At 39.8% G+C, this 26,233-nt stretch overlaps 2 protein-coding genes across 2 annotated transcripts; both read right to left on the bottom strand.

Moving 5' to 3' along the window:
• Positions 1 to 1,687: 1,687 nt before the first annotated feature.
• Positions 1,688 to 12,497, bottom strand: TRMU (tRNA mitochondrial 2-thiouridylase). Its single transcript, XM_050324955.1, has 11 exons — positions 12,404 to 12,497; positions 11,852 to 12,017; positions 9,565 to 9,671; positions 8,879 to 9,001; positions 7,556 to 7,728; positions 6,555 to 6,608; positions 5,957 to 6,023; positions 5,078 to 5,178; positions 3,905 to 4,049; positions 3,598 to 3,680; positions 1,688 to 3,329 (listed from the first exon to the last, which is right to left on the bottom strand). The coding sequence occupies exons 1-11, from the start codon at positions 12,492 to 12,494 to the stop codon at positions 3,183 to 3,185; spliced, it is 1,257 nt and encodes a 418-aa protein (XP_050180912.1). The 5' UTR covers positions 12,495 to 12,497; the 3' UTR covers positions 1,688 to 3,182.
• A 1,656-nt stretch (positions 12,498 to 14,153) lies between these two features.
• GTSE1 (G2 and S-phase expressed 1) lies at positions 14,154 to 26,161 on the bottom strand. Its single transcript, XM_050324213.1, has 12 exons — positions 26,154 to 26,161; positions 25,430 to 25,507; positions 24,354 to 24,417; positions 23,670 to 24,273; positions 22,253 to 22,423; positions 20,766 to 20,913; positions 19,221 to 19,586; positions 18,965 to 19,037; positions 18,320 to 18,565; positions 17,026 to 17,206; positions 15,520 to 15,660; positions 14,154 to 14,512 (listed from the first exon to the last, which is right to left on the bottom strand). The coding sequence occupies exons 2-12, from the start codon at positions 25,500 to 25,502 to the stop codon at positions 14,429 to 14,431; spliced, it is 2,151 nt and encodes a 716-aa protein (XP_050180170.1). The 5' UTR covers positions 25,503 to 25,507; positions 26,154 to 26,161; the 3' UTR covers positions 14,154 to 14,428.
• Positions 26,162 to 26,233: the final 72 nt, after the last annotated feature.

The raw sequence follows: 26,233 nt of genomic DNA, 5'->3' as shown, positions 1-26,233 counted from the left end.
AGGTCAGCAGTTGAGACCCTTATCCAGGAGAAGCACATGGGATGGAAAGAGAAATGTACCAACGCCTCTGAAGAGTACAAGCTATTTGGAAATGCTGGTTTAAACATACAAGTGTTGTGTTGCTCGACATGTGCAACCTGTTGTGAAACATCCCATGCAAGAAGCTATTTGCAATTTGAGTTTCACAAATGCCCACTAATTCCTAGCTCCCAGCAGTATGGTGAGGTTCACTGGGAGCAAGAGCAGCAATCACTTCGTGATGTCAAAGGTCTTTTCTTATCACCACAGCAGGAGGTTGTGCTGCACAGAAGCTGAGAAGCAGCCTCCACCCTTCTCAGACAATGAGTCTGCTCTAACCAAACACAGCCCATACTCACCTCTACCTCAGATGAAGATTCATCAGCAGAACCATGACATTGAGCTCTGATGATAAATATCAAAGTCCCTGAGCCTTAAAAGTGAATGGAGACCATTGCTAGAGAGGTTTGCACTGAAGGGCGTCATGTTAACTTATGACTTTCCAGATTAGCCATCCTGGATTGCTACTGTATCCAATGTAAAGGATGCTTAAACAAAAAGAGGGAAGCACAGCATATGTAAAAAGCCTCTGTCCTGCAGGAGCTGTAGCAGACGTTCATTGCATCCCATAGCTATGCTACGAGAAGGACATGGCTACCCTTTCCTGCTGTGAGGCACTGGCTCAGTGGCTCTCATCAAACCTGTGACCCAGAACTCCTAAATTCACCATAAAGGTGTTAAAATCACTTAAAATTACTGCATTGACTGTGCCTGAGGCCAAGAGAGAGCCCTGAATCCAGTGGGCTTGGGATGCACCAGGCATTGTACCAGCAATTCATCAGCAAAGCCATCACAGGGATAATACACCAGGAAAACTTGTCCTCAGAGTGGGATTTATAGAAAGCCCTTTTTATCTGATAGAGATAAAAAGAAAATAGAAAAAAAAAAAAAAAAAAGAAAGAGCTGAGGAATGGTGACAAAAGTCTTTCTCTCCTCAAATGTTATGGAAACACGTTCAGGCTGCAGGAAACACATTCTCCTGCATAACAGAACCATCCTTGGAGTGAGGTGCCTTCTCAGTATCCTCACAGCGAGCAGCTCTTCACCCAGGCAGTACAGACAAGCTCAAACCACTCAGCAGCTCCACCCATCATTGAAGCCATTGAAGCAATGCTCAAACCCAGAAAACCACAAGTAACTACTGAGCCTATAGGGTAGGATGAACATTTTCTTGAAAAAAACAGCAAATTTATCAAAACCACTGTGTGATTTTGTTGTTGTTCTAAAAGCATTTGCAAAGCCTATCCAAATCCAGCAAGTAGATTTTTTGCCTAGAAAACATTTTCAGACCAGGTTCAGAATACTGTTTAAGAGCAACTGAGTTTAACCCTAGGGTGATGGGAACCAGTTGTATGGATCTTGGTTCCTTCAACATGAGCTCCAGGCAGAGTTCAACACCACAATGTCTCCAGGCTGACATGTTTCAGTGGGTTTGGGCAGGCCCAGAAACAGACAGGTTTAGGCAACTCTGAGAAATAATCTTGTAGACACCTTAATAAATCCAGGAGTCACAGGTGGCTCCTTCTTCATGTCCTCACAGTTGAATCTATCTCTACCAGACCAGATTGTGAGATGACATAGTAATATAAACCACACTAATACAACACAAAACATTTGTTAAGATTTTAATTGGGACATTTGCAGCAAAACTCAGATGAGGACAATGTAGAGCATTAACTCCTTAATTAATTCTACATTTTGCAATGTAATCACATAAAACTACATAAAAGTCATGTCCAGGACCTATAACAACTAAACTAATATAAATCAGTTCACATGAAGCATGAATCATCCTTACTGTTAACCTGTGCATGGATGGACAGCAGATCTAAAGACAAGACTTTAAATTTAATTGATTTTGGCACCAGTGAAAAAGAATGGTTTTCCCCTTTTAAGCAGATCTACTGTAATGCCAAGTAAGATTTTAACAGTCAAGGGTTTTCCATAGGGCTCCCTGAACTTTGCTAGACCAGAAGGTAGACATTGAAAAGTCTTCTCCCCTTTTACTTTTCTTAGCAGAGGGAACAAAAGGAATTCTTAGAAGATACCAAGACAACAGAAAACGATGTACATGTAATCCAAGCCTTCAGATCTGCTGAAAAGATCTATTCATGCTACAGCTTTCCTACTGCCCAGAGTGGATGTAAATCTCAAAATTCTACACCCACCTGGAAAGTCTGACTCCTGCAGAGCTGTACTTTGGAGACAGTTATCATGTTAAAAGACAGGAATTAAATTTTGTTGACTTGTGTTATCAAGTTTTATTATAAGTTTAGGGTGTCCTCAATATGCACCCAATTCTTATAAACAGAGATTAATTTGGTGGGGTATTCAGCTCTTCCTAATACCTCTCCATTTAGAGATATGGCAAGATCCAATTATTATCAGGTCTATATTAAGTTAGATACACAGTAAGGAAATTCCTTTGAATTTGCATTTTTCTCAAGCACAACAATGCACTCTTTCCTCCAGGGTACAAACCAAACAGCCTCAGCCCTCAGCAGTTAACAGTCAGTTGTGTGAAAACATTTAGCATTCCAGACTGTTTTTAAGTCCCTAAGATTTGTAATTCTGAATTATGTAAACATGTGAAACCACTACTTAATACAGTTTAAGAATCCACAGCATTTTTTATAAAACTATATAAAATGAAAGATAAATATCTCTTGCTTGGAGTTAATTCAAAATGCTGAATTTGAAAACCTTTCACTTCTTTTCCTCAGTTCAAAGCACAAACATACATTTAATGTAAAACAACGTGTACTTTACTAGGGAGAGGTACCTTTAAATAAGGGGGAAAAAAGGCATTTAATTTCTGAAAAAGAGATATTTATGATTTCAGACACGATTTTTATCTTAAAATTCTTGCATGTGTAGGTACTATTACAGTTAACAATTTATGACATCCTTTGATACGTATTAACATAAATAGCACCACACAGCCCAGCAAAATGGCTTTAAACTCATTTAAACAGCCAAGAGCTGGGACTTCACAGTCAACTGGCCTTAAGAACACAGAAATCAGTAGAAGCCACATTTATTACAGTTTTTATTATTCTCAGGCAGCAAATTCTCCAAAGTCCTTCCATAAACAATGCCACGTGTTACGTTGCTGGTTCTATTTTGTCAATCTCTTCCTTCTTTGGATTCTCCCCTCGGTTTTTGCCCTGTTGCATGGTATACACAGATGGGCCCATCCTCACGATCTTCCCACTGCCCAGGCACTCGTCACCCTTGTAGAACACGGCAAACTAGGAGACAAACACAGGGAGAGTCTTTTCACAGCTGCAAACAGCACAGTGACCAACTCAAGGCTCTGCAAGACCTGCTGGACAGTGAGCACATTCAATTATTCTGACTAAATCTTAAAAAACTAAATCTTAAAAAAAAACCAAAACACACAAAACAATAACTTAAATAATAAATTAATTACTTCAGCTAATAAAAAAACTACTCTGTTTTATTAGCCAGATCAGCGAAAACACAAAAAAAGACAGAAAACTACTTCTAATAACTTACCTGTCCAGGCGTCATAGCTCTTGCTGGCTTCACTAGCGTTACCCACACACTCCCATCTTGGTTTAGAGTCAGGACACAAGGCACTAGGTAGAAAATGACCAAACATCTGACAGTTAATTTTTATGTTCACATTAAAAAACCTTCATAACTAGGCTTAACAGATGTAAGTCAAGATACTGTTTTACAAGACACTATAGAAATAGAAAGACAAGCCAAAACATTTCAACAGTTTCTGCAAAACTACATTAACACGCTACCAGAGTTTAACAAACCAAGCAAAACAAAAAATAAAACAAGGTTTGATTACCCAGTGCCATCTGGTGCCGAAACCTGAAATAACATTCCATCATCTTCTCTCTAACAAGCTCTGCTGGAGGTTCCTCTGCTATCCAGTGCACTCGGTTCGTCCGCAGGAGGTCTCTGTACAGAGCAGGGTGGTCTCTTGATGGTGCCTTAAAAGACATGTTTATTTAATGCTGAGGGTTTTGCCAGAGTGTATAACTTGTAAAACATGAAATACAGAGGAAGCATCAAGCCATAACAAAATGAAGGCAAAATGAGTAAGAAAGCAAGCATTTATTAGCACTTCAAGTAGGCTAAAGTAAGCCTGAATTATTTGTCAGTTTTCTGCACCTCAAAGTCACGTCACTTCTTGTATTATTTTCCCTTCAATCATATTTCTGCCTTCTTCAGGCAGTGTTCAGAAGTCTGCTGTTCTCCTTTCTCCTATCTCAACAAGATGCTACCTCTCTCTTCTCCAATTTCCCAAATGAACACATCCCCAACAACAGTGTTGCACACACACAACCTTACTGTAGGGCAAATTCTCATTTGTTTATGGTCTCCCACCAGCACTGGCACATCAACAAGTAGCAGAACACCTTCATTATAATCACATCAGTATCAAACAAGACTAACAACTGCATGAACAGCAAGAAACACTAACAGTGCTAGCAAGCTGCACAACTCCAAGTCATCTCATATGATTAGCCATTAACACACCAATTATTTGCCGTATTATATATATTCTGCCTCTGTTTTCAAAATTATAAAACTGTATTACTGCCTACTAATTATTTTACTAGAAAAGCAAAGCAGCATAAACATAAACAAAGATACTACACCTTTTATAAACCTTATTATAAAAACTTTCATAATTTTATAGAAGTTATTATCATACTAACTACAACAAAACCCTCATGCTTTACAGTAGAAAATGAGAGCTTAGCAGACTGACTGATTATTTTCAGTATTTGCCCTTTGTTTGGAAAAGTTCTATGACAAAATCTAAACCAACCTGCTACTCAAGAAAAGCCCCTTTGGATAAGATGTTTCATGTTGACTGATGCTATATTAGTTGGTTCTTGTTTCCCCCAAGAGAAAAGCCAAGAATTCTGCCCAGCTTAGGATCACATTCCATGCAGCAGCAGACACAAAATTGCTTGCATTAGTCATTTGCAACAGTAGAGTTTTAACTCACCACATAGACATCTCTAGTGCTGACATCTTTGTCTACAACAAACCAAGCTTCCTGGAGGCCTGCCAGCCGAGCCCTCTGGCCTATTGTGTAGAGGAACCAACCTAAGGAAAGATGAAAATGGAAAGCTACTAGCAACTCTTAATCTTTTATTTTCAGAAAAATACACTAAAATAATTTTCGCAAAACTTTACCACTAAACAAAGAATAACAAACCAAGCTGTCTTAGAGAAGCGGGGCAATTACCAACTAAACTAACATCTACTTGAAAGTTTTCATCTGCACCTGAAGCAGAAATATTCTTAGGTTTTATAAAAGAAAAACATTTGTTTCAGCTTCAATTTGTGGTTTTGCTACCATTCAGTCTTGCCAGTTTCCCTTACTTTTATGTACCAGTGCAACATCCTACTACCACAAATTATTTGGGAGAGGAGCTCGGTTGTGGCTGCTCAGACTGAGGACAGCAAAGGAAGGACACACAGGAGAAAAGGGAAGTTAAGCTGCCCACGTTTGGTGATGTCCTGGTGAGCATCACTGAGGTGCATGGTGCAATTTTTCTGCAAAGTTTAGGTACTAAAGAACCTGGAACTGAAGCACAGTCATTTTGAAAGAATTAAGGGAACAATGGTGTCTTGGTATTAAAATAACAATCAGTATCAACAGAGTAACCCTAATAATTATCAGTTACTTTACTGAAACATGGAATAATCAATCAATAATCAGTTGTATTTCAAAGCTCTACTATTGTGTAAAGCAAGTTTTCCACAAACTGGGGAAAACCTGTAGACTTCTCTGGAATTTCACAAAATTCGTGCCTCTAAATATAAACAGTATTGTTCTGTTTACCTAAAAGCAAGCTATTAAGGTGGGTTAGGCAATTACCTTTGTGTGTTCCCATCACCTTCTTATCTTCAATGGAAACAAAGTTACCCGGTTGAGGTTCCAAATACTACCAAAGAGGAAGAGATAAATCACAAGATGGCCCAAGAAAACCTCACAGTATATTTCAGATTCCATCACTACATTCTCTTGAAGCTGAAAGGGAGCTTTTCAAGGAGCAAACTCTGCCCAAGCAGCTTACAGACTTTTCCTTGATGCTGCTCTAGAGAGAAAAGTATTAAGAGCAATCCCTTTCAAAAATAATTCTAGGCTCCACTCCCCCATTCTCACACATGCCTGGGGACAGCAGGATTCAGCCATTTGCCCCACTCACATCTCAACCACTTGTCGGAGCCTGGCACACAAAGAAGTGCATGTTCACTCCTTTTGCTACAGAAAGTGAGTGATTGTTTGCTGGTGGAGAGGCAAGATACTTCCTACAGGCTGTTGTTGTGAGCTTCTGCCTAGGCCTGGCACTTCAAAGGGAGATGGGACATCACTACTCACTGTGGGCCACAAACTGCCCACAAACTGGGGATTTTTTTATAAAAACTGAACACCAGAATAAACCAAAGATTGTTACAGATTTAGTGCTGCTCACCTCAAGAAGGAAATTTTCAAAGTTTCTTTCACCAATGAAACAGACTCCCATACTCTGAAAAGGAAACATGGAATTGAATCCATAAAAGCAGAGAAAAACATCTGAAACAATATCAACTAATAATCTGTCCAAGATGGGTTTTTTCCCCCTCCATGTATCCCAAATTATCCTAGGCATTTCATAAACGAAACCACATCTGCTCCAACATCAGTAAACTAATTCTATACAGTATCACTGAGAGCTGTAAGCTCTCAGAAAATAAGAGAAATAATAGGAAATAGAACACCTTATCAGTAGATAAATGCATTAACCTTGGTGATTGTATTATGCGTATATTAAAAACAGCAGTCTCTTTCATATTAAAGCACAAAAGTAACAAAATTATATAGTAATGGTCTATCTCTTGAAAAAAAACTTTCAAAAACAAATAGGTTTGCTTTTTCCTTTCAGTTACTGCCTACATTTTTCAAATACCCATTTACAGAGGATGAATATAAACATGAAAAGCAATCAAGACAGCATCAACAATACAACTACTGCCTTCACTACATTTTTTAAGATGAGCTCATGAAGTGTTATCTATTTTTTTGTTAAAAGTAACTGTGGAAAAACAGTATGATTCAATTTCTAAAGACATACTGAAAAACAATTACAGTGAGGAAGCCTTTAAAGGATATGGAGAGCAAAGACCAAAGGCTCCTCCACTGCTGTGACAGAGGATGCTTTCCTTCAGGCTCACAGCATCCTACACATTCACCTTCACCTTAGTTCTTCTGAGATACAATAGCAGACAAAACATCTGCAAGCTAAAATACACAACTAACCACAAACTCTTATAAAAGCACTTTTAAGGAAGTAGACAGCAATGAAAAATGCTTCCCAGCCTATTCTATTATGGTGCTCAGAAACAGACAAGTTGTCACAGATTAAAGTTCAAAAAGTTCAGGGAAGTCTGATTTAGACAGAAATACAAATCAAAAGAGTTTTAAGTGTTACCATGCCTCTTTTTTCTTTAGCACATGATGAAGGTCATGTTCTGCTGCTATCTTCTTTACAAAACTTTTTGTTAAATCCCCTAAAGGGAAAATGGTTTTCCTCAAAGCATCCTGTGAGATCTGACTTAGAAAGAAGGTCTGGTCCTTAAAGAGGTCAGCCCCTTGAAGGAGTTTCACAGCTGCAAAGTGAAACACATAAAGCATCTCAACATAATAACCATTAATAGTTCAACTTCCTTTAGTATTTTTCAATCACCACTTTAGTTTTATTATTTCCAAATATACGTTAAAGACAGTATTGTACAAGTTTTTCAAAATCTAACTGAAAATGTTTGGGTATTTTCTCACCACTGAAATCTAGAAATATTCAGATTTTGTACTGTACAGAATCTTACAAAGTCTTACATTGCCTCATCTATTGCAACAGTGCATGTGTCACTGGAAAGGACATCAACAGCACAAAAAAATGAAAACAATTTTCACATTTTATGTGAAAGAGAGAAGGAAGACTAAAATACCTTAGAGTATACTGTTCCTCAAAAAAACACTGTTTTGCCCTGAAATCTCCCTGCTATAAATCAATGATTTGAACAATCAGTGGAGTTATTCCCAATGCTCAGAGATGAGAGTTTGACTTTTTTCTTTAAAACAGATGCAATCTTCTGATTGTCCTGATCAAATAAAATTAAGAGTTTTTCAGTCATGTTCTGTCCACTCCCTTTAAAAGCGAACAGCTCTGCTGTTGTACAAACACTACTCGTGTCTTTCTTGATTCAAATTAACACAATAGTTCAGTCTCAACTAGTAATACAAAATCTCAGTAACAAGGCAGAGAAGATTGTTTAGAACATCACAAAATACAACGGTGAATCATAGTCTGTCACATGTCTAGTTGGTTCACGTGTATAGTTGTGTATGTTGGTTCTGCTGGGGCCATTTCAACTTTCCAGGAATAAAATTAAAACAAAGAAACTAATAAACCCCTTTAAGTCCAGAACAAATAAATGAAAGTGGAGAACCTGTAATGCAAAAACATCACCAAGGCAGCTTTGCATAGTGATAGTTTGCAAGTTTCTTGCTCTTTGGGTATGGTATGCTTCTCACTATACATCAGACATTCACCTGACTTTTAAAACAGAAAATGGAATACTTGACAAGTCAGGGTCATTTTCAGTAATGTAAATACCCTGTTTTGTACAAACAACCTTCTACAAAGGCTGGGTTTAACTGGTAATCATTTTGTGTAAGGTAACAAACATCCCTGATTCTGTGACATCAAGTATAAACTTCTTGTATCTAGGACGAACATGAAACGAAGACACCACTTACTATTTCTAACTTCAAAACGGTTTCTGAAAAGCTTCTGTGGTCTTTTAACGTGTTTGTGTTGAAACACTTCCTCATCCTCTAAGGAGGTCCTAGCATAATGCCCAGTAGCAATTGCATCTGCTCCTATCAAGGAAAAAAAAAGCCAAACAAAACACAAAGGCATGTACTTGAGATTCACAGTTCAAAACAGGATTGCAAACATCCAGTAGGAAAGGCAGAAAGCAATGAAATAAGAAGACCTATAGAGGAATCTTACATTGACAATAGTCATACTTCTGCTATTTAAATAATGTAAGCTATTCACCAGCATGCCAGTACTTGTGCTTTTGTGCTTTAAGGACCACCTAAGAATGTAAAACTTAATGGTCAGGTCAATGCACGTCCCTGAATTAAATCTGTTCCTACACATGAACAACCTAATCCAGCGGAAGATGTTCCTGTCCAGGGCAAGGGGATTGGACTAGATGACCTTTAAATGTCCCTTCCAACCTGAACCATTCTATGATTCTATTTGTAAAAGCAAACTTAAACCCAATTACTTTGCAATTATCGAAATACTACCGCAGAGATATGTGAGTTAGGCATGCAAACAAACTCATGTTTTTCCCCAGTTTTTAAAGAGTTTGTATCCTTTAAGCATTTCCAGGGCACACACTCTGTACTGACAACACTTCAAAATTCCTTACCAAGGTTATCCAAAGCATAATGCAGAAAGTAGTTGAATTTGATGTGCTTGTTACACACAATATCAGGATTAGGCGTCCTTCCCAATTCGTACTCTTTTAAGAGGTCACTGTAAAATAAAGATTCAAATGTCTATCAAAATCATTAACATGCATAATACTATTTGAGACTGGATGATCTGTTTAAACATGAGAAGCTGAGTCCCACTCACACTAAGCATTTCATGTCAGAAATAAAATACCCCTTAGATTTTAAGCTGCAAAAAAGCAATGCTTGGAAGATTTTCTCCAAAGTGCACTGAGAACAGGGTCAAATGATCACTCAAAATCTTGTAACCCTGCTTTATTAAATTAATACTCCCTTGGGGCAGATGCAGCTGCCCACTGTGGATATCCTACTCATCTCTTATGAAACACTTACTTTCAGAATTAAATGACCCTATTTAATTCTTCAAAGGGCGATGTGGTACAGTACACATCAGGAGTTGCTGTGTCTTAGCTAAACAGACAGTAACTTCATCTGCAATAATGTCACCATTACCAGTTAGTCATGGGCCTTAATTTTATATACTTTTTCCTGTCCTTTTTCTTTCCTTCTAGAAATTAAAAGTTTTTCAAAGTTACATTGTAGTTTTACATCATTGCGTAACTAAAGTACTTAGCATTATTTGCTTGAAAACATTGAAATAATAAGTAATGCAATTAAACCAGCATACAGCAATGCCCTGACATATCAAAAGGTCTAATCACTGCATTATTTTGCTTGTCCTCGTTAGCGACTGAAGTCAAGAGGAGATGAGGGTACAAACTGGATTTAAAAGAACAACAGCAATCCTAGTATTTGGTTTTACTTTTCACCATCTGGAACAGAATCAATTGCTTCTTCATGTTATACATTACATCAATAAATAGAAAATAAAGCAACGTATCCTTTATTTTGTCTAACTCCTTTTTTAGAAATTCTGAGTTTGACAACTCAATAATTAAATCACCTGGGTCTACCCAGAGCTGCCTCCCTCTTGTTGGCTCAGCACCACACTCTTACGGTACACTGGGAGTTTTATAAAGGGCTCAGTAAAAAGTCAGGTTCACATTAGTTCAGAGCTTCTAGTAAAGCACAGAACCAGAGAAAGGGCAATGGAGGATGCCTACTGGAGCTCTCTCTGATGTAAAGATCTGGAAAAGGCTTGGCACAAACCATGGAAAAGACAAGACCTGGAATAGTTCTCGTGACAAAAGCTGTTTTACGATGAATAACCCTTTAAAGAGAGATCCAGAGGAGTAAATTTAAGGTCATTGATGACAGTAAAGAAACAAGGATTCTGAAACAAACAAAGACACTTGTTTGGAATGTTTGGAAACATTGTATTAATAAATGGTGAGAAGCAAAAGCAAAGCTGAACTTCTGTGAACTTTGGCTCATTTATGGACACCCCACACACCTCAAGAAGCTTGATAACACTTATTCATTCTCTCAGACCAAAAGGGAAAAATGGAGTGAACTCTGTCAGAACAGGGCTGTCCTGCTATTTTCTTCAGACTGCCCAAAGTTTTGGTGCTCAGCTTGATGTCATTTCAACATGCACCAGCTTATTCCTCAGTAATAACAGCACTACTTAAAGCGGAATGATGAAGATCAGGGAACAACTTCTACGTACTTCTGTTCAGTGCATAAAGATCAATTACGCTGTTAGACCAATGTGACCCTTCTCATCCTTTCCCCCACGAAAAACTCTCAGCTTTTCCAATGCAGAACTTCCCTTAAAGTGTAACAAATTAACAGAAAATCTGAGCACTCCCTTTAGACTCTAAACAATTTCAAATTTGTCATAGTTTAAAGAAGCAAGGCTAGCTCATGATCATTTTGTGGTAAACTGGATTCAGTACACATTACGTAAAATGCACTGCCTAAGTTATGCACACAGACAGTAATAAATAATAGCACCCTATTAAATGGGTTTTTTTCAAGTTGCAGTAAGGTTGGGCCAGTACATGGGTAGCTGAAGACATGAACTGCAACAAACCAACTGCTACACACTCACAACTAGGAAGAAATCTTCTATTAATTTAAAAAATAGCATATTAAAACCAGGATATAAATTCTGACCCTAAGTACAAATCAGAGAGAAAATAATTCCTCCAATATTTAACAGGCTTCAGGACTTCCTCTTAGCATTAACAATACTGCAATGCACTGCCATTGCCCATTATTTGTCCATTCTTGCTTTTCACCATAACACGGTACCACACTAAAATACTGAAAGACCATCTACTGTAAATATGTTTCTACCTGAATACTTCATTCCAGTATTCCTTCACGTAGGAAACCTGGTGAAACGGGATATCGAGCTTCTGGCAAACGCGGTAAGCATCCTCGCAATCTCTGTCAACGGAGCAAGCTCCCTGTTCATCCAGGGGGTCCCAGTTCTTCATAAACACGCCTGTCACCTGGTAGCCTATGAAACGAAGGTAAGAATCACTTAGAAAGTTAAATTCTTACAGCCTGGACCCAAAACCTGTTTCTCAAGACTTCCTTGGGTGCTTCCTCCCGAAGATGCGATTAGCACGTGCTAAGCAAACATCCTGCTAGGCTTTACAGTGCAGTTATCGCCTGGCTGTGTTCTTTCCTGTAGCTAACAGCTAACTTAAAACCAAGCTCTTCTGGCAGTCTAATATGATGATGTGTATTAGCACCCCGCTCCCCGCGGTGCCCTGCCCGAGGCGGCGGGTGAGCGCCGGGACCGGCCCAGAGGGGACGGGGAGGGGACGCGCGGCCCCCGCAGCGCGGCGGGAGCGCGCAGTGCCCGGCCCCGCGGCCCGCACGCCCCCGCACGCCCCGCACCTCGGCGGCGCAGCAGCAGCGCGGCCACGGCGCTGTCCACGCCGCCGGACACGGCGCAGGCCACGCGTCGCGCCGCGGCCGCCGCCAGCATCGCCCCCTCCGCCGCCGCCGCTTCCGCCCGCCCGGCCGGCCCGGCCCGCCCCGCACCGCCGCGCGGAACGCGCCTGCGCGCAGGGCGGGGCGGGCGCAGGCACTGCCGAGCCCTCAGCGGGCGGCGCGCGCTCCCACAGCCCTGAGCCCCGGCACGCTGAACTGGGTAAGGGCACACCCAGAACAAAACTTTACATCGCTCTCGATGTCCATCAGCACTGCGTAAGCCAGAGTTTATTGCAGGCAGACCTGCTGCGCTAACCACGCTCCCGCTGTTTGAGCAGCTGATTTGTACCTTGAAGACTGGAATTTGGCTCTTACGTGAAGGCACATCAGGGTATGAACTCGGTGTCTGAACTGCTGCGAAGAGTTAGGCTAGGCCAGAGAGGTGGTGAATCGTGGAAGTATTCAGCCAGCCAACCGACCTCCTTGCTACCCAAGTTTCAGCTGGCAGAGGACTTCATGGCATTTGTAAATTGTCATGGCCACATTGAAAACCAGGATTTACGGCTGCTGCCTGCAAAGCCATACATACACAAAAATGTAGTTCTCAAGGAGCACAGAGTGCTTGACTCTCCTGGAAGTCCTTGAAATTTAGGGCATAAACCCATTTACCTCTTTTCCAGAAATAAATCACAAGTACATAATTTAAATTATTGTGGGTTTTTTTTACTTCTTCGTCTGATTTAATTTAGAAATATGCAACTAAACTAATTTCTCCCCTCCATTTAAAGATTTAAAGTATTGCTTCTAACTGCACAGCACTGGCTCAAATAGTTTTAATAAATGTGCTGGTTGAAAAAGCTCTCTTGCTTAGCACAGAAGGACGGCAAGAATAACCAAAGCAAGTATACAAATTCCATATTTTTATGGTTCCTACTTAGGAGCACGTAAGCATGGTTGTTTCCTCTAAGAATCTTCAACATCTCAACAAGGGCCTTAATTAAAAACGGAGTCTGACACTGCAGTAGCCACTGAACAGGCAGATGTGCTGAGGGAGGCAAGTGCCTTCAGATAAAGCCAAGGCAGCAGACTTTTCAGTCTGCCTTCAAATGTTTGACTCCTCTGAACACCTCTTCCTACTTAAACCCTTTGTCTCCAACTTCCACCACTTCTTGAATTAATATCAACAGCTGGTATCAGTTGTCAAGAGACTTCCATCTCCTGACAAACTTTCATAGATATATTAAGCTGTACATACATAGCAGAAGTCTCTAGTCTCCCAGACAGACTTGTCACTTCAGCATTTACGAGGTATTACTGAGTGCATTTTCATTTCTCTTCACCTCCCCTCTATGTAAAGTCTCCAGATGTGGCAAATTCAAGTAAGAAAGTATTTTTCTACTCTTTTCAGAGTGAGAAAGTTTGTCTAACCTGCAAGTAGTAAGACTAAACCATCTGGCAGTAATATGCTGTTACTTTCTCCTTTGCATCACAAATTCACGTAGTGCTGTTGATTTATTCCACTGGCATTCAATAATGAAATATTTGTTTCCAAACTTGGCTACACCACTCTAAAGTCCACTAGGCTTTACCTACATATTAACATTTGTTAGTGAAACACTACAATAGTCTAACTGAAGTGTGTAATAAAACACTGCTATTTTGTACAACAGTTTGGTAAACAACTCATTTATTTTAAATTAAAACTTCATTGTACATAGGGGATAAGGAATCAAAGGACAATTAGTAGGAAATAAAGAGACAGGTTTCCAATATTTTGCCTTAGACCAACATAGTTTAAATACATCCATTGCAGCATATCCATGAACAAAATCATTATCAGACTGACTATATCATGACTATTAGCATTCTACTGTGTTAATGCAGTTTATCAGATAATCCATAGTCATCTTCAAAAAAAACCTGTATGAATGAAGAGTAACACCTAAGTAAAGATCACAGTTGCCAAGAAGTCTTCATTTCAGTTCAAGCTCAGAACTTGAGTAGAGGGGAATCCAAATTTTCTTTGTTTACATCAGGACTCAGAGTGATAAGAGGCGAACTCAAATCAATTAACTGAAAGAAAACCAATACAATTTAACTAGTGTAGTCAGTTTTTGTATATCGTTACTAGCAGCTATTAACAGTCTTCCTGGATACCATTTTTGGTTTAGGGTTCCTTTTAGTATTCAGAATACAAGTACAACAATACAAGCACCACACTCAAGCTTTTATGTTCATGTTTTTAAACATAAACTCATTCCTAGTCAAGCACAAGGCTCTCACAAGGTGGTTATCGCCCATACTCACCTTAAAAGCCTAAGAGACTTCTAAGTTTCACTGCTATGCATGTTCAAGTGACACTGCCATCCAAGGCAGGGCACAGCACTTCTGAACTCCTCTGAACATGCCCCCAGAAGTCAGACTTCTGCAAGCCTCTTCTTTTGACATACTTTGAAGGACTTGATATTAAATTGATCCCAATGACATCTATTGTCAAAGGCCACATCCTCATAGTCACTTCCAGTCATCTCACAATATCTAAAGGCATCTACCTTCAAGCCACTAATGTACAAAACACACTTGCCCAGAAATGCTTGTGAAATTTAGAGTAGATTCCAATAGACATCTTCCAAATGAAGAGGGGATTAGGGGAGGAGCTAAACAGTAAGGACAACTTTTCTTTTTTGATTAAAATGAGCCGCTGCCAAGAACTGAAGATGTGCAAAGAGAGAAACAAGAATAAGCATGCCCACTCTCCTGGAGACAACATTCACTTTCTGCTTCAGAACAGTTTAATTCTATAACAACTGCTTTAAGTGCTAAGTTCTTTCTACATCCTCCTCCTCTTCCTTAGGAATGTGCAGATTGCTCACTGAGCTCTAGCTTAGAACACATTGTTTGATTTTAAACATTACAGTCCTTTACTTAAGAACACCTTAGTATGTATATCATATTGAACATATTGAGCTAATATTAAATAGTTCCTACAGTATTTTGAAGCTGCTCTGCCAACAAGGGTATGCAGCCAGTTGACATTTTTCTGCAACATATTTGCACCAAGAGATTTGGATAAATCTTACCTTTATCTGCCCAGAGAACACAGGCTTTGGAGAAGTAATCTTATTCACTTCAGGAGTGTTGGAAAGGTCAATCAGAGGTCTAGTTTCACATTCAAAAGTGTCTGAGAGACACTTGTCTACTCCAATGTCTACTAGTAAGGCCTTTAAAAGAAAAAATATTTCAGGTTTCCCCCTCTATTCACCATGCTTCCTTCATAAACATTGAGGCAGTCAATTTAGCTTATACAGATGTAATAATCCCAGGACAGGCTTATTTACAGCTTGGGTGTTTTTCATGAGAGATTGTTTGCACACAGTGTAAAAACCTCAGCTCTTGCTCTGACAGCAATGGGGAAAATGCAGTGAGACAAAGAAAAAGAGCTCATTGGGACAAAAATCTGATTTTAAGTGAAAAATTGTTTTAACTCAAATTTAAAGCAGAGGATTAATAACTCTTAATATTTAAATTACTTAACTGCCACCATACATATACTGAGCTATTATCCAACAGATGGAGCCCCTGGTGGTCTAGTGGTTAAGGGCACAGCGCTGTCACCACTGAGGCCCGGGTTCGATTCCCGGTCAGGGCCACTCCCGGGCAGATGGAGCTCGTTAGCCCTTAAAGCAATCCATCTACGTCCTAAGGACCTCGCTGCCACCGTCCAAGCTCGCTTGGCCCCGGCAGATGAACCTTAGGATTAAAGGGTGGGCTCAGTTCCGCGCACACTGTGTCTCACCTAAAAAATCCAATGCGCAGGCTGGAAGGTGTAAAGACCTTCCCCGGATCTTCACTCGCGAAGACTGGCCATTATTATTATTATTATATCCAACAGATACTTTGTCACCAAGTAAGCTAACCAGGAACATACTGATGCAATAACATCAAGTAATTAATCTACAGATTATTCTACACCTGAGTATTTGTAAATCAATAACCACTTTGTCAGGTTAGTATTTCAGAACTACCAGTTCAGGTCTTTCTCCTTGATGCCTGTGGGGTGCCAGCTTTCAACATGAAGCCAGTACACTCCTGAGAGAGGGGAAAAGTGTTCACTGAAATAATTACTTAACACTTACCCAAGTTTATTGCTATGTGGACTTTGGGGTTTAATTCTCCCTCATTGTATGCAGATTTGCACTCCTGTTAGGAGACTGAATATAGCTACAGCAGTGTTTTGGGTTATTGGGTTTTTTTATCCCCAAAAGTGCTTTACAGCTGCAACAGGATCTGCCCAGTGACAGTGTTTCTAATCAAATCTACAAGGATTTTGCAGCACTTTTACCAAAGTGGAAATTCTATATAAAATGTGCAAATATTTGACTGTTTAGTTTTGAGATGGGAACCTAGTGGAAACACTGAACATATGTTCAGTGGTAAAAATAGGCACTAGAGGGTGCACACAGTTACAGCTAATCCATTTTAACTTCATGTGTACCAAAGTGGGGCTTATACTTGAAAATAATAATTCAAATAATTTGGTTTCAAGCAGTTAACTTAGTTTTGTAGAAAAATGTATTGTCATTTACCTCAGGTTGTTTCTCCTCAGTCAGCTGATTTTGTACTTCAGCCTCTTTTAGTTCGTTTTCTGCTACTTCTGCAGCAGTTTTTTCTGGTGAGAAGGTAAGAGCAAGAGGTAGCACAGGTGGAGGAGATACATCACCTTCTGAAGAAGATATCTGTGTCTTACTCTCTTGTTTCTGTCTAGAACTAGGGAAAAGAAAATCAGCAATAGTTGAGTTCTTTAATCATTAGGCCAATGCCCTAATTTCATTTTCTCCTTTTTTTTTTTACCCCAAGTTTTAATGACCAAAAGGATTTCCATATTTCATCCAAAAAAATGCTAGTTACCTCCAAAACACAAAATATTTCATGTTGCAATAAATGTATAGCCTACCCATGCAAAAGAAAAAGAGTTAATGACTTCATGATGATGAAGAATTTAATCTTAATTGACACATCCATGCAGCCTAAACTTCACACATGCAGGCACTGATATTGCATATCACTGAGCAACCCCCTTCAGTCCCTGCTTGGAAGGAAGTACTGACACCAGCTGGAAGACCAGAGGCTGTAATCTAATTAGTATGATAAACTCAATGTAGACAGAGTAATTGTTTCCTTGAGAGAAAAGACTATTTGGGACATCTGGCCTAAGTAACATGACACAGAGTTTTCTAGCCATGAATCATTTCTGCTTTAATACAGTTCCTCTGCACCAGCCACAAAACAAGCATGCATACATATATATGGCCCTTGTCAGAAGATGCTGGGCTGATAATATGAAAAAGGCAACATTACTTTCACAGAAAACAAATATAATAAACAAAAACACAGGTAAACCTGCTCAGAAACTAAAATTCAGTCAACTAAATTCTTGGCTTTCTGCATGATGCTTTAAAAAAAGTGTAATTTTACAGACCATTGGTAACAGTATAAAACAAAAGTTAAAAGTAATATGCATTTTAAATCAGCTACTTTCCTTCATCAGAAGGTGATAGCAAAGTAGCACCAACACCAAATCTGCTTTCAGACAGAGCATCAGATACAAGTTTTAAGTTGTTCCCTAGCTCAAGAAATACAAATAACTTCCTATTAAAATTATAATTCTTTAATGTCAGATATTGACTCACCTCAGTAAGGCTTATAGCATTTTACTACTCACAAGATATAAATTTTTATTAGGCCTATACAGCATCTATGCTCAAATGCTTCATTCTAACATTTAGTAGAGGTCTTTGAAACCCAAGATTCATCATTAAAATTAATTTAGACACAGTTTGCCTACAATACTCATTTAATGTATGAGGGTTTCTGAATTACCCAGCTGCAAGAGCCTTTTTGGTAGAAAAGCTGGAACTTCGGTGAAGAGATGCAGCATGTGGAGAAAATGCCATTCTTGGTACAGTCTTAGGGGTCACTGCTGGGAATCCTGAGATGCGACGGACAGGTGTAGGTAAGCCAGATGGTTTCATGGCAGGAGTCATGGAGGCAGGCCTCTCAGGAAAACAAAAATTCTGAAAGACCTTATCTTCTGAGGCTTTCATAGGAGTGCTGGCTGCCATGGCACTAGAAAATGAAGTTTTGCATTAGCCAAAACATTCTAGAAACAGTTTGAATAAAACTGTTCCTCCAAACAATAGAAATCCACTTCCCTTCCGTCAGTAAGGGAACAACAATCAGCCTAAAGTTGATAATCACAGCATAGTGAGGGTCTTACTTCTTAGGAGAATTCTTTTATGAATTACTCTAGTCTATTTAGCACTGCAAAAAAGCCTTCTTCTGAATAGAGTGGGAGAAGTTGTTTAGTTTGTTTTAGATCAGTTCCAATAGGCATTAACACATCTAACCTGGAGGGTCTCAAGGATTAAAAATGAAGTTCAAACTTTTAAAGACTGTTGCAACACCCAACCACATTACATTCTAAGAATTATGCCCCAGTGAATTTAATTTTCAGTTAAGCCCTACCTTCCAGGTGTACCACAAAATGTTAATCCAAGAGATGATGTTGCTTTTGGTGCCAATTTGTTTGGTGTCGCATCTAAAGAGAAAAGTTTTGTTAACTGCTATCGGATTCATATTTAGAAGTAACAGATGTTTCAGTTAAAATACTAATTCCTTCCAAAAGGCAGACAGAAGTGTAACGAAACAAATAACAAGCATTCAAGGTAGCATTTGCTTTTCATAAGCAAGCTAGAAAAGAGGTCACAAAGTATGTGCTTACCTTGAGTCTTCACAGGAACCTTAGTCTGACTTGTGGAAACAGACAAAACCCTAGCCTTGGGCTTTGGACACAGGCTTCCTTTTGTTGCACTTCCATCTTTATTCTGCTGACATAGCTGCTGCAGACTGGGAACAGAGCTCGGTCTCTGAATTCCACTGCCTGCAGCCTCAGATGATGTTGCAGAAGATGAAGATTTAGCCAAGGTTACAGCACCAGATATTTTGGGAGTACTAGCTGATCTTACTTGCTTCCTAGATTTCTCAGTATTGGCAGCCTGCAGAGATGACAGTCTGGTAGGTCTGACAAGGGCCAGCCTGCTTGTACTAGAGCCACTCACACTAACTTTGGATGAAATGCTTGATTTTCCTGAAATAGAAAGTTAAGTTTACTTCTGAATCATCACTTATCGCTAAGTTTTTGAGTAAGCAGAATAATTACACTCATACAGGAAAGAAAAATAGCAATTTACAGCATTTAAATTTATGTTCAAACTCAAGTTCATGGAGAACACAAACTACTGAAAACTTACTCCCCAAATTTTCCAGCAATTTTATAGTGTTCTCACCAAATTCCTGAATTACTGCAATCAAGCAGAAGAATATTCACAGAATGCCAATACAGCTTGCAGATTCAAGTTACCCTTCAAGCATCTTCTCCCAGTATAGCTGACTGTTCCCTTAAGCAGCCTTTCAAGTAGGTATTAGTTTGAGTTACACTGATTAATGCCACAGGCTAAACTACCCCACAAGGGTTTTTCCCAGTTTTCTGTACAGTTCTTACGTTTGAGTTTGTAGGTTACTTTCATTAATAGGATGAATCTTGACAGTTATATTGCGTAAAATAGTTCTTACTAACCTTTTAGTAATATATTATTATTCTCCCAGAAGCAAAGTACAAAAAAATTTGCTGTAACTTGGTATCTTGATAGATATTCAAAAACTGTGATGCTTATACCTGTCAGTACTTTTAGGAGACTATTTTCCTGATCCTTTGAAACTTACTGAAAGGATCTAACTGATAGCCTCATTATAGCATAAGCCTCTTGGTTGTATTCACTTATATCTCCAAGAGTGTTTTTTCCAATCTGCTTGGGTAAAGCTCATCCTTTTATTAGCCTCCAGGTTTCTGTAGGCAAGGCCTTCCACCTTCTTTCCACATTTCAGTTGTTTTGGTGTTGTTTGTTTTGTTTTTTTCCTTTGATACCAGTTAGACAAGCTTACAGCATTCAGAAGCTCATGTTCTTGGCTATAATAGAGAAGATTATGTATAAAAGGAACAGGTTTCCTGAGCTTACTTTTCTAGCTGTGTCAGACCCTCACATGTAGGCATCAGGCTTACATCAGTCTAGTTTTTACAAATTACAGATTTTTAACATTTATCTTTAGTCCACAGGGCTTTACAGGGCAAGCCTAGAAAATTTTATTCTCCATTCAAAACATTTCTCACTGCTCTTGTATATTGGATACTATTAAAACATTCCCAAACCCACATGCTTAACTACTTCAAAATTGATTTGTGGCACAAATCCATAGTAAGAATGATTACCTTTTTTTACTATGGGAGAAATGGGTAAGCTTGAATTCAGACTTGAGTTCACACTGGAAAGTGATGACAAAGATGATGATGTAGTCCTTCTTGTGAGACCACTGGCAACACCAGGAAGTTTCAGATATGTCATCTTCCTTAAGCCAGGCTGAATCAAAGAACATAGCTTATTCAAAAGCAAAAAACCATCTATTTAACACATTATTTTGCCATTATTTTTCTTGGTATTATAACTTTCCATTTGTGAATTTTAGAGGAGTTCCCTACTCAGATTACAGTTTAAAAAGTGACTTTTCTTAGAAACAGATCATTGTATCTGGATTATTATACAGACCTAGAACATTAAATCTATTTTTATTCCTGTCACAAATTGAGTATGGACTTAAAGGGACTAAAGAATAAAAGGAGTCACCCCAGGCAGCAGTATATGCTGGGCACCAACCAGCTGGAAAGCAGCTTTGCAGACAAGGCCCTTGGACCCAAGGCCCTGCTAGTGGACAAGCTGAACCAGAGGACACTGACAGTATCCCGGGCTGCACAAAGGAGAAGCATTGCCAGCAGATGAATGGAGGTGATCCTGCCCTCTACTCAGCACTGGCAAGTCCACACCTGAAGATTTATGTCCGGTTCCAGGCTCCCCCATATGAGAGATTTGGAGCTACTGGAAAGAGTCCAACAAAGGGTCACTAAGATGATTAAAGGACTGGAGCACCTCTCATCTGAGGAAGGCTGAGAACTGGGACTGCTCAGCTTGGAGAAGGCTCAAGGTGGATCTCCATATATAAAAATATCTGCAAGGACAGTGTCCAGTGGTGCCCAGTGATGGGACTGGAGGCAAGGGGAGAGTGAAATGCAGGAGGTTCTACCTCTGATCATCAAGAAATACTTTTTTTACTGCCAAGCACTGGCACAGGCTGCCCTGAGAGGTTGCCAAGACCCCATGCTTAGAGATATTCTAAAGCTGTCTGGCCCTGGGCAAATGACTCCAGATGGTCCTGCTTGAGCAGAGGGTTGAATCAGATGACCTCAAGAGGTTCTTTCCTTCCAGCCTCAGTCATTCTGTGATTCAGTGAAGTGCCATGCAGCATTAATGTAGGCACCCAAAGCTTCAAAACAACTGACAGCTGTAGGTATACTACCTTTATAAAAGTTATGGCAACCTTTTAATACGGTGTAGTTAACTACACACATCAAAAACTTTGTGTCTTACAGAAAACTGTTGATCACTTACCTGCAGCTAGTGCTTTAAAAATAAAGGCAACACTTGTTAATCACATCTACAGTCGCTCTTTAAGTACATTTCACAGTGTTACAGGCTTAGACCACACAATCAAGAATGGCCATTATAAAGCCTAGATTACTTTTCCTTAAAACCGTTTTACACAACAGTATAGCTTTAAATTAAATTAGAAAGTAAACTATATTAATTTTTCTTTCTATCAGAATATTACAAAAGTTATTTTCATATTAAGAATGCTTGTCATTACCTTACTTGGTGCAGGAAGGGCTTTTGTGTCTTGCACTGAAGAACTGCCGCTGAATGAGGACTCGAAGACATCTGACGCAATACTAGATTTATCAGAAATTAGATCTTCAGATGATCCCTTGCTGTTCAAGTCTCTTTTTGTAGAAATACTAGTATTTTTTCCTGATTTGAGCTGCAAATTTCAATGCAATATTTTAAAAGCTACTATTGTTTCTAGAAACCACACACACATTGATTTTGTTAAGAAACCAAGACAACAGTCCTTGAAGAAGCCTCTGAACCCAGTGAAGTCCTTAGTCTTTATACTAATACAGCGTGAAGTTAATATAGTGAGTGTATTTGCTAAGTTATTAACCAGAACATGTTTGAAACAAGATATTGGACAGTTCTGCAACAGCTCATCAGCACAAATCTCATTTAATCACGTTCACCCACTGTACCCGCTGTTCCTTACAACAATATTAGACTCCGTTTAATACGCCTCTGCTTTACTCTGGCTTCCAAGGGATGACGTTACAGTGATAGACGGTATCGTGAAAACTGTTCAGATAGTGGGGTACAATTTGGCTAGTTAAAGCATTAAGACTGTGCCTTTTCTTATAGTGTCTAAAATCAAGAAGAGATTTATACCACAGAGGAATCAGAGGGTCCTCTAGTTTCTACAGGTGATGGTTCTTAAGAAGTCAATATCACATCTTCAGTAAAATGTGCAGTACATATTGGAACCTAAGCTATAAGATGTAGAGCAATAAAATCCAGAAGATATTCTACCTAGAGACCGGGCTTTGTGCACACAAGCCACTAACACAGCTGTTTCCTTGCTATCTTAGAATACATTTGTATTTAGTCACAAGTCACATATGTGGTTATATGTAAGTACATGTATTATATGCAAGTATAACACCAGTAATCAGTGCTTTTCATGATTGAGACACGTTGTGGGCAGAACTAGACCTAAAAGATTTTCCTGTCCTATCTAAATAATTGTGGGGTTCCCCTCCCCACCTCCATCGACAAGGGTTAACAGCAAATAAAACCATTTTTACACAGTCAGAGTAAATGTGTAATTCATTTTACAGTTAATTTAAGTGTAACAGTGCAGTAATTTTACCAGGAACAAAACAGTGTTAGAAGCCAATTAGAGTAGAACCCAGGAATTACAATCTTCACAAAACCAGAATACAACAGAAATTTGGCCGCAGATGCTCTACACTGTCATAATAAACAAACTATTTGGCTACTATACCACAGTGTCTGCCCTACTTTTCCTTTTTTTATATATAATGTTTCCTGCCTAAGGACCTTATGAGGTAGAGAAGCATCAGATTAAAATTCACTTTTGAAGACTGTAGTTTAAATATTCCTAAAATACATAAAGGCCATGTTTAAAGAAAACGTTGCCCAGAGGCTGACTTTACCTTTTCAATAGTCAACAAATTGCTTCTTCCAAGTGTACATGAAGGTTTTGCCATTGCCAGTTTGCCAGTTGCCTTTGTATTTGTTTCCTTAGATTTCTCTTCTTGTGTCAGAGACAAACTGGCGATTTTTGTAGGAGACACACAAATTTTTACAGGGTTTCTGTTTGGAGGAGTAGGAAGAGCATGTATTTTGCCATCTGACAAAAGTTTATCCGATGCCTTCTGAAAACAAGGTGGTAGCAGATATGCTGGGCTATCCTGCACATTGTATGTCTCCCGTTTAACAGCCCTGGGACTTTTTTCTATCATTTTGTTTCTCAGTATTTTCAACTTTGACTCCGAGTCCTCCACAAATGTTTCTATAATCTTATTTTCCTGTTCTCCTGATTGGCTTGTTTTAGTCTCTTCATTCGTACTTCCAGTCTTTATCTGCTGTGCCAACAAATGAGCTTCTTTGAAAATTTCCACAAATTTCTCTTCTTGAAGTGGGCTCCACATGAGTTTATCATCAAAAGCAGACACACTCTTTTTTGCTTCCATACTAGCAGCAATACATCTTTCTTTGTGTCCCACAGCTCCAACAAAAACCTCATCTTCATTTCCACTACAAAGAAAGATAATTTAGCCTGGCATCTGTCATGTGTCCATTTTGAAGGTTTTACAGGCAAATATACCTTTACTTACCTTGTTGAAGAGAGTGAAAGGTCAAAATCAAACTTCTCATCACTCAGAAGAGGAAAGTCTGAAACTGTAACAAGGATTTTGTCACCTTTTTTTTGCAATAAAAATAGTTGCATTATGCTTTGACAATTTGGTGAAGCTGATGTTAGATGGCAAAAAGTTTTAGCTACCAAGTTTAAATAATTAAAACATGCTTTAGTTCCAGGAAATTTAAGGGTCTGTTGTGCATATCACAGGATCCATTAGGTTGGAAAAGATCTGAGATTATCAAGTCCAACCTATGACCAATCATCACCACGTCAACTAGGCCATGGCACTGAGCGCCACATCCAGTCTTTCCTTAAACACCTCCAGGGACAGCCCATTCCAATGTCTAATCAACCCTTCTGTGAAGAAATTCTTCCTAATATCCAACCTAAACGTCTCCTGCCGCACCTGGAGACTGCATCCTCTGGTCCTATCACTGTTTGCTTAGGGGAAGAGGCCAACCCCCACCTGGCTACACCCTCCTGTCAGGCAGCTGTAGAGAGGGATAAGTTCACCCCACTGCAGAATATGATAATTGTGAGATGCCCAAGTATCATGAAATAGCTCAATGCTAATTTCTAAGCATCCATAATAAGAACACGTAATGTATGTTATCAGCAGCCTCCAATCAAGATAACTGAGAATATACAATCTAGAGTTATGTGACAATGCAGTTGTCCCATCAATCAGTTCTTTTCTGGTTCAGGCCACCACAAGACAATAGCAGGAGCCAGTGAGAAAGATTAGTTTTCTTGTTAGTTATTATATACCATAAATATTGATTGAATCAGCAGCAGACAGATAGATAAGGAAGAGGGAGGAGCTCAGATTAGATATACAGAAGAAAGGTTGATGACATCAGTCAGTGCTACACAAACTCTCAGAGCTGTGCTCCACAAGCTCCTCAGGAGGCTTCTATGTCTGAGACTAGCAACAGCAGCCCATCCAAGGAAACAAGAGCACAGAACGTGATACAAATCAGATACAGGATGCCTACTGATATAATAAGGTATAAACCAGGTAGAGAATATCCCAACATGTTCTCCACCTACCATTGCTCACGCAGTACAGTTTTTCTTCAGGCACATGACTCGCACACACTGACATTTCTTTTCCTTCCTCCATTGTGTCTGGAAAATACAGAATTAGCCATGCAATATGTTAAATAAAAAAAAAAAAAAAAAAAAACCAACACGGTCATGGACTTTCATGATACTGCCAAATTGGCAAGGGGGTAAACAATTCCTTTGAAAGCTGTCATATTTAGGGACTACCACAAAGAACAGTTAGGGTTGGAAGGCACCTCTGGCAATCACCCAGTCCAAATTCCCCGCCAAGGTAGGTCCCGTGGAGCAGGCTACACAGGAACGCGTCCATGTGGGTTTTCAATGTCTCCAGAGAGATTCCACGACCTTCCTGGGCAGACTGTTCCGGTACTCTGCCACCCTCGACGTAAAGTTCTCCCTCATGATGAGGTGAAACTTCCTGTATCTCAGTTTATGGCCATTGTTCCTCACTCTGTCGCTGGGCACCACCGAAAAGGTGGTTTATGGGATGCTACACAGCTCACAGTCCCGCCAACCTCCCACCGCCCCAACTCACGCAAGCTCGCTCGAGTGCCCCCTTCCCCGACCGCAACGGCGCCTCTGCCACCGGACCTCAGAGGAAAGCCTCTAGAAACCCAGCGCCACGCCACCCGACCCCACGGTGCCGAAGAAGCAACCGGGGGGGCACCAAAGCCGGGCCGGGAGCCGCCACCGCCACCTCCGCACTCACCGCTCCCACCGCACCCGCCCGGGCGTTTGAAATGGCGCCCCGCTCACGTGACGCGCCCCGCGCGCTCTCATTGGCAGGTT

Source organism: Myiozetetes cayanensis, unplaced genomic scaffold (genome assembly GCF_022539395.1).
Source record: "Myiozetetes cayanensis isolate MyiCay16 unplaced genomic scaffold, myiCay2020 scf3, whole genome shotgun sequence".
Classification (NCBI taxonomy): Eukaryota; Metazoa; Chordata; class Aves; order Passeriformes; family Tyrannidae; genus Myiozetetes; species Myiozetetes cayanensis.
Note: the sequence above shows the minus strand (reverse complement) of the source record. Positions and strands in the feature narration are given on the sequence as shown.

Coding starts and splice junctions, on each gene's coding strand:
- TRMU (XM_050324955.1), bottom strand. CDS start 12,494: ATGCTGGCGGCGGCCGCGGCGCGACGCGTGGCCTGCGCCGTGTCCGGC. Junction 9,672..11,851: donor TACTGGAATGAAGTATTCAG/GTAGAAACATAT, acceptor TTTATTTTACAG/TGACCTCTTAAAAGAGTACG. Junction 3,330..3,597: donor GAGCTATGACGCCTGGACAG/GTAAGTTATTAG, acceptor TTTGTCTCCTAG/TTTGCCGTGTTCTACAAGGG.
- GTSE1 (XM_050324213.1), bottom strand. CDS start 25,502: ATGGAGGAAGGAAAAGAAATGTCAGTGTGTGCGAGTCATGTGCCTGAA. Junction 20,914..22,252: donor CCCTTCCTGCACCAAGTAAG/GTAATGACAAGC, acceptor TCTTTGATTCAG/CCTGGCTTAAGGAAGATGAC. Junction 19,587..20,765: donor TTCTCCCATAGTAAAAAAAG/GTAATCATTCTT, acceptor TTTCTATTTCAG/GAAAATCAAGCATTTCATCC.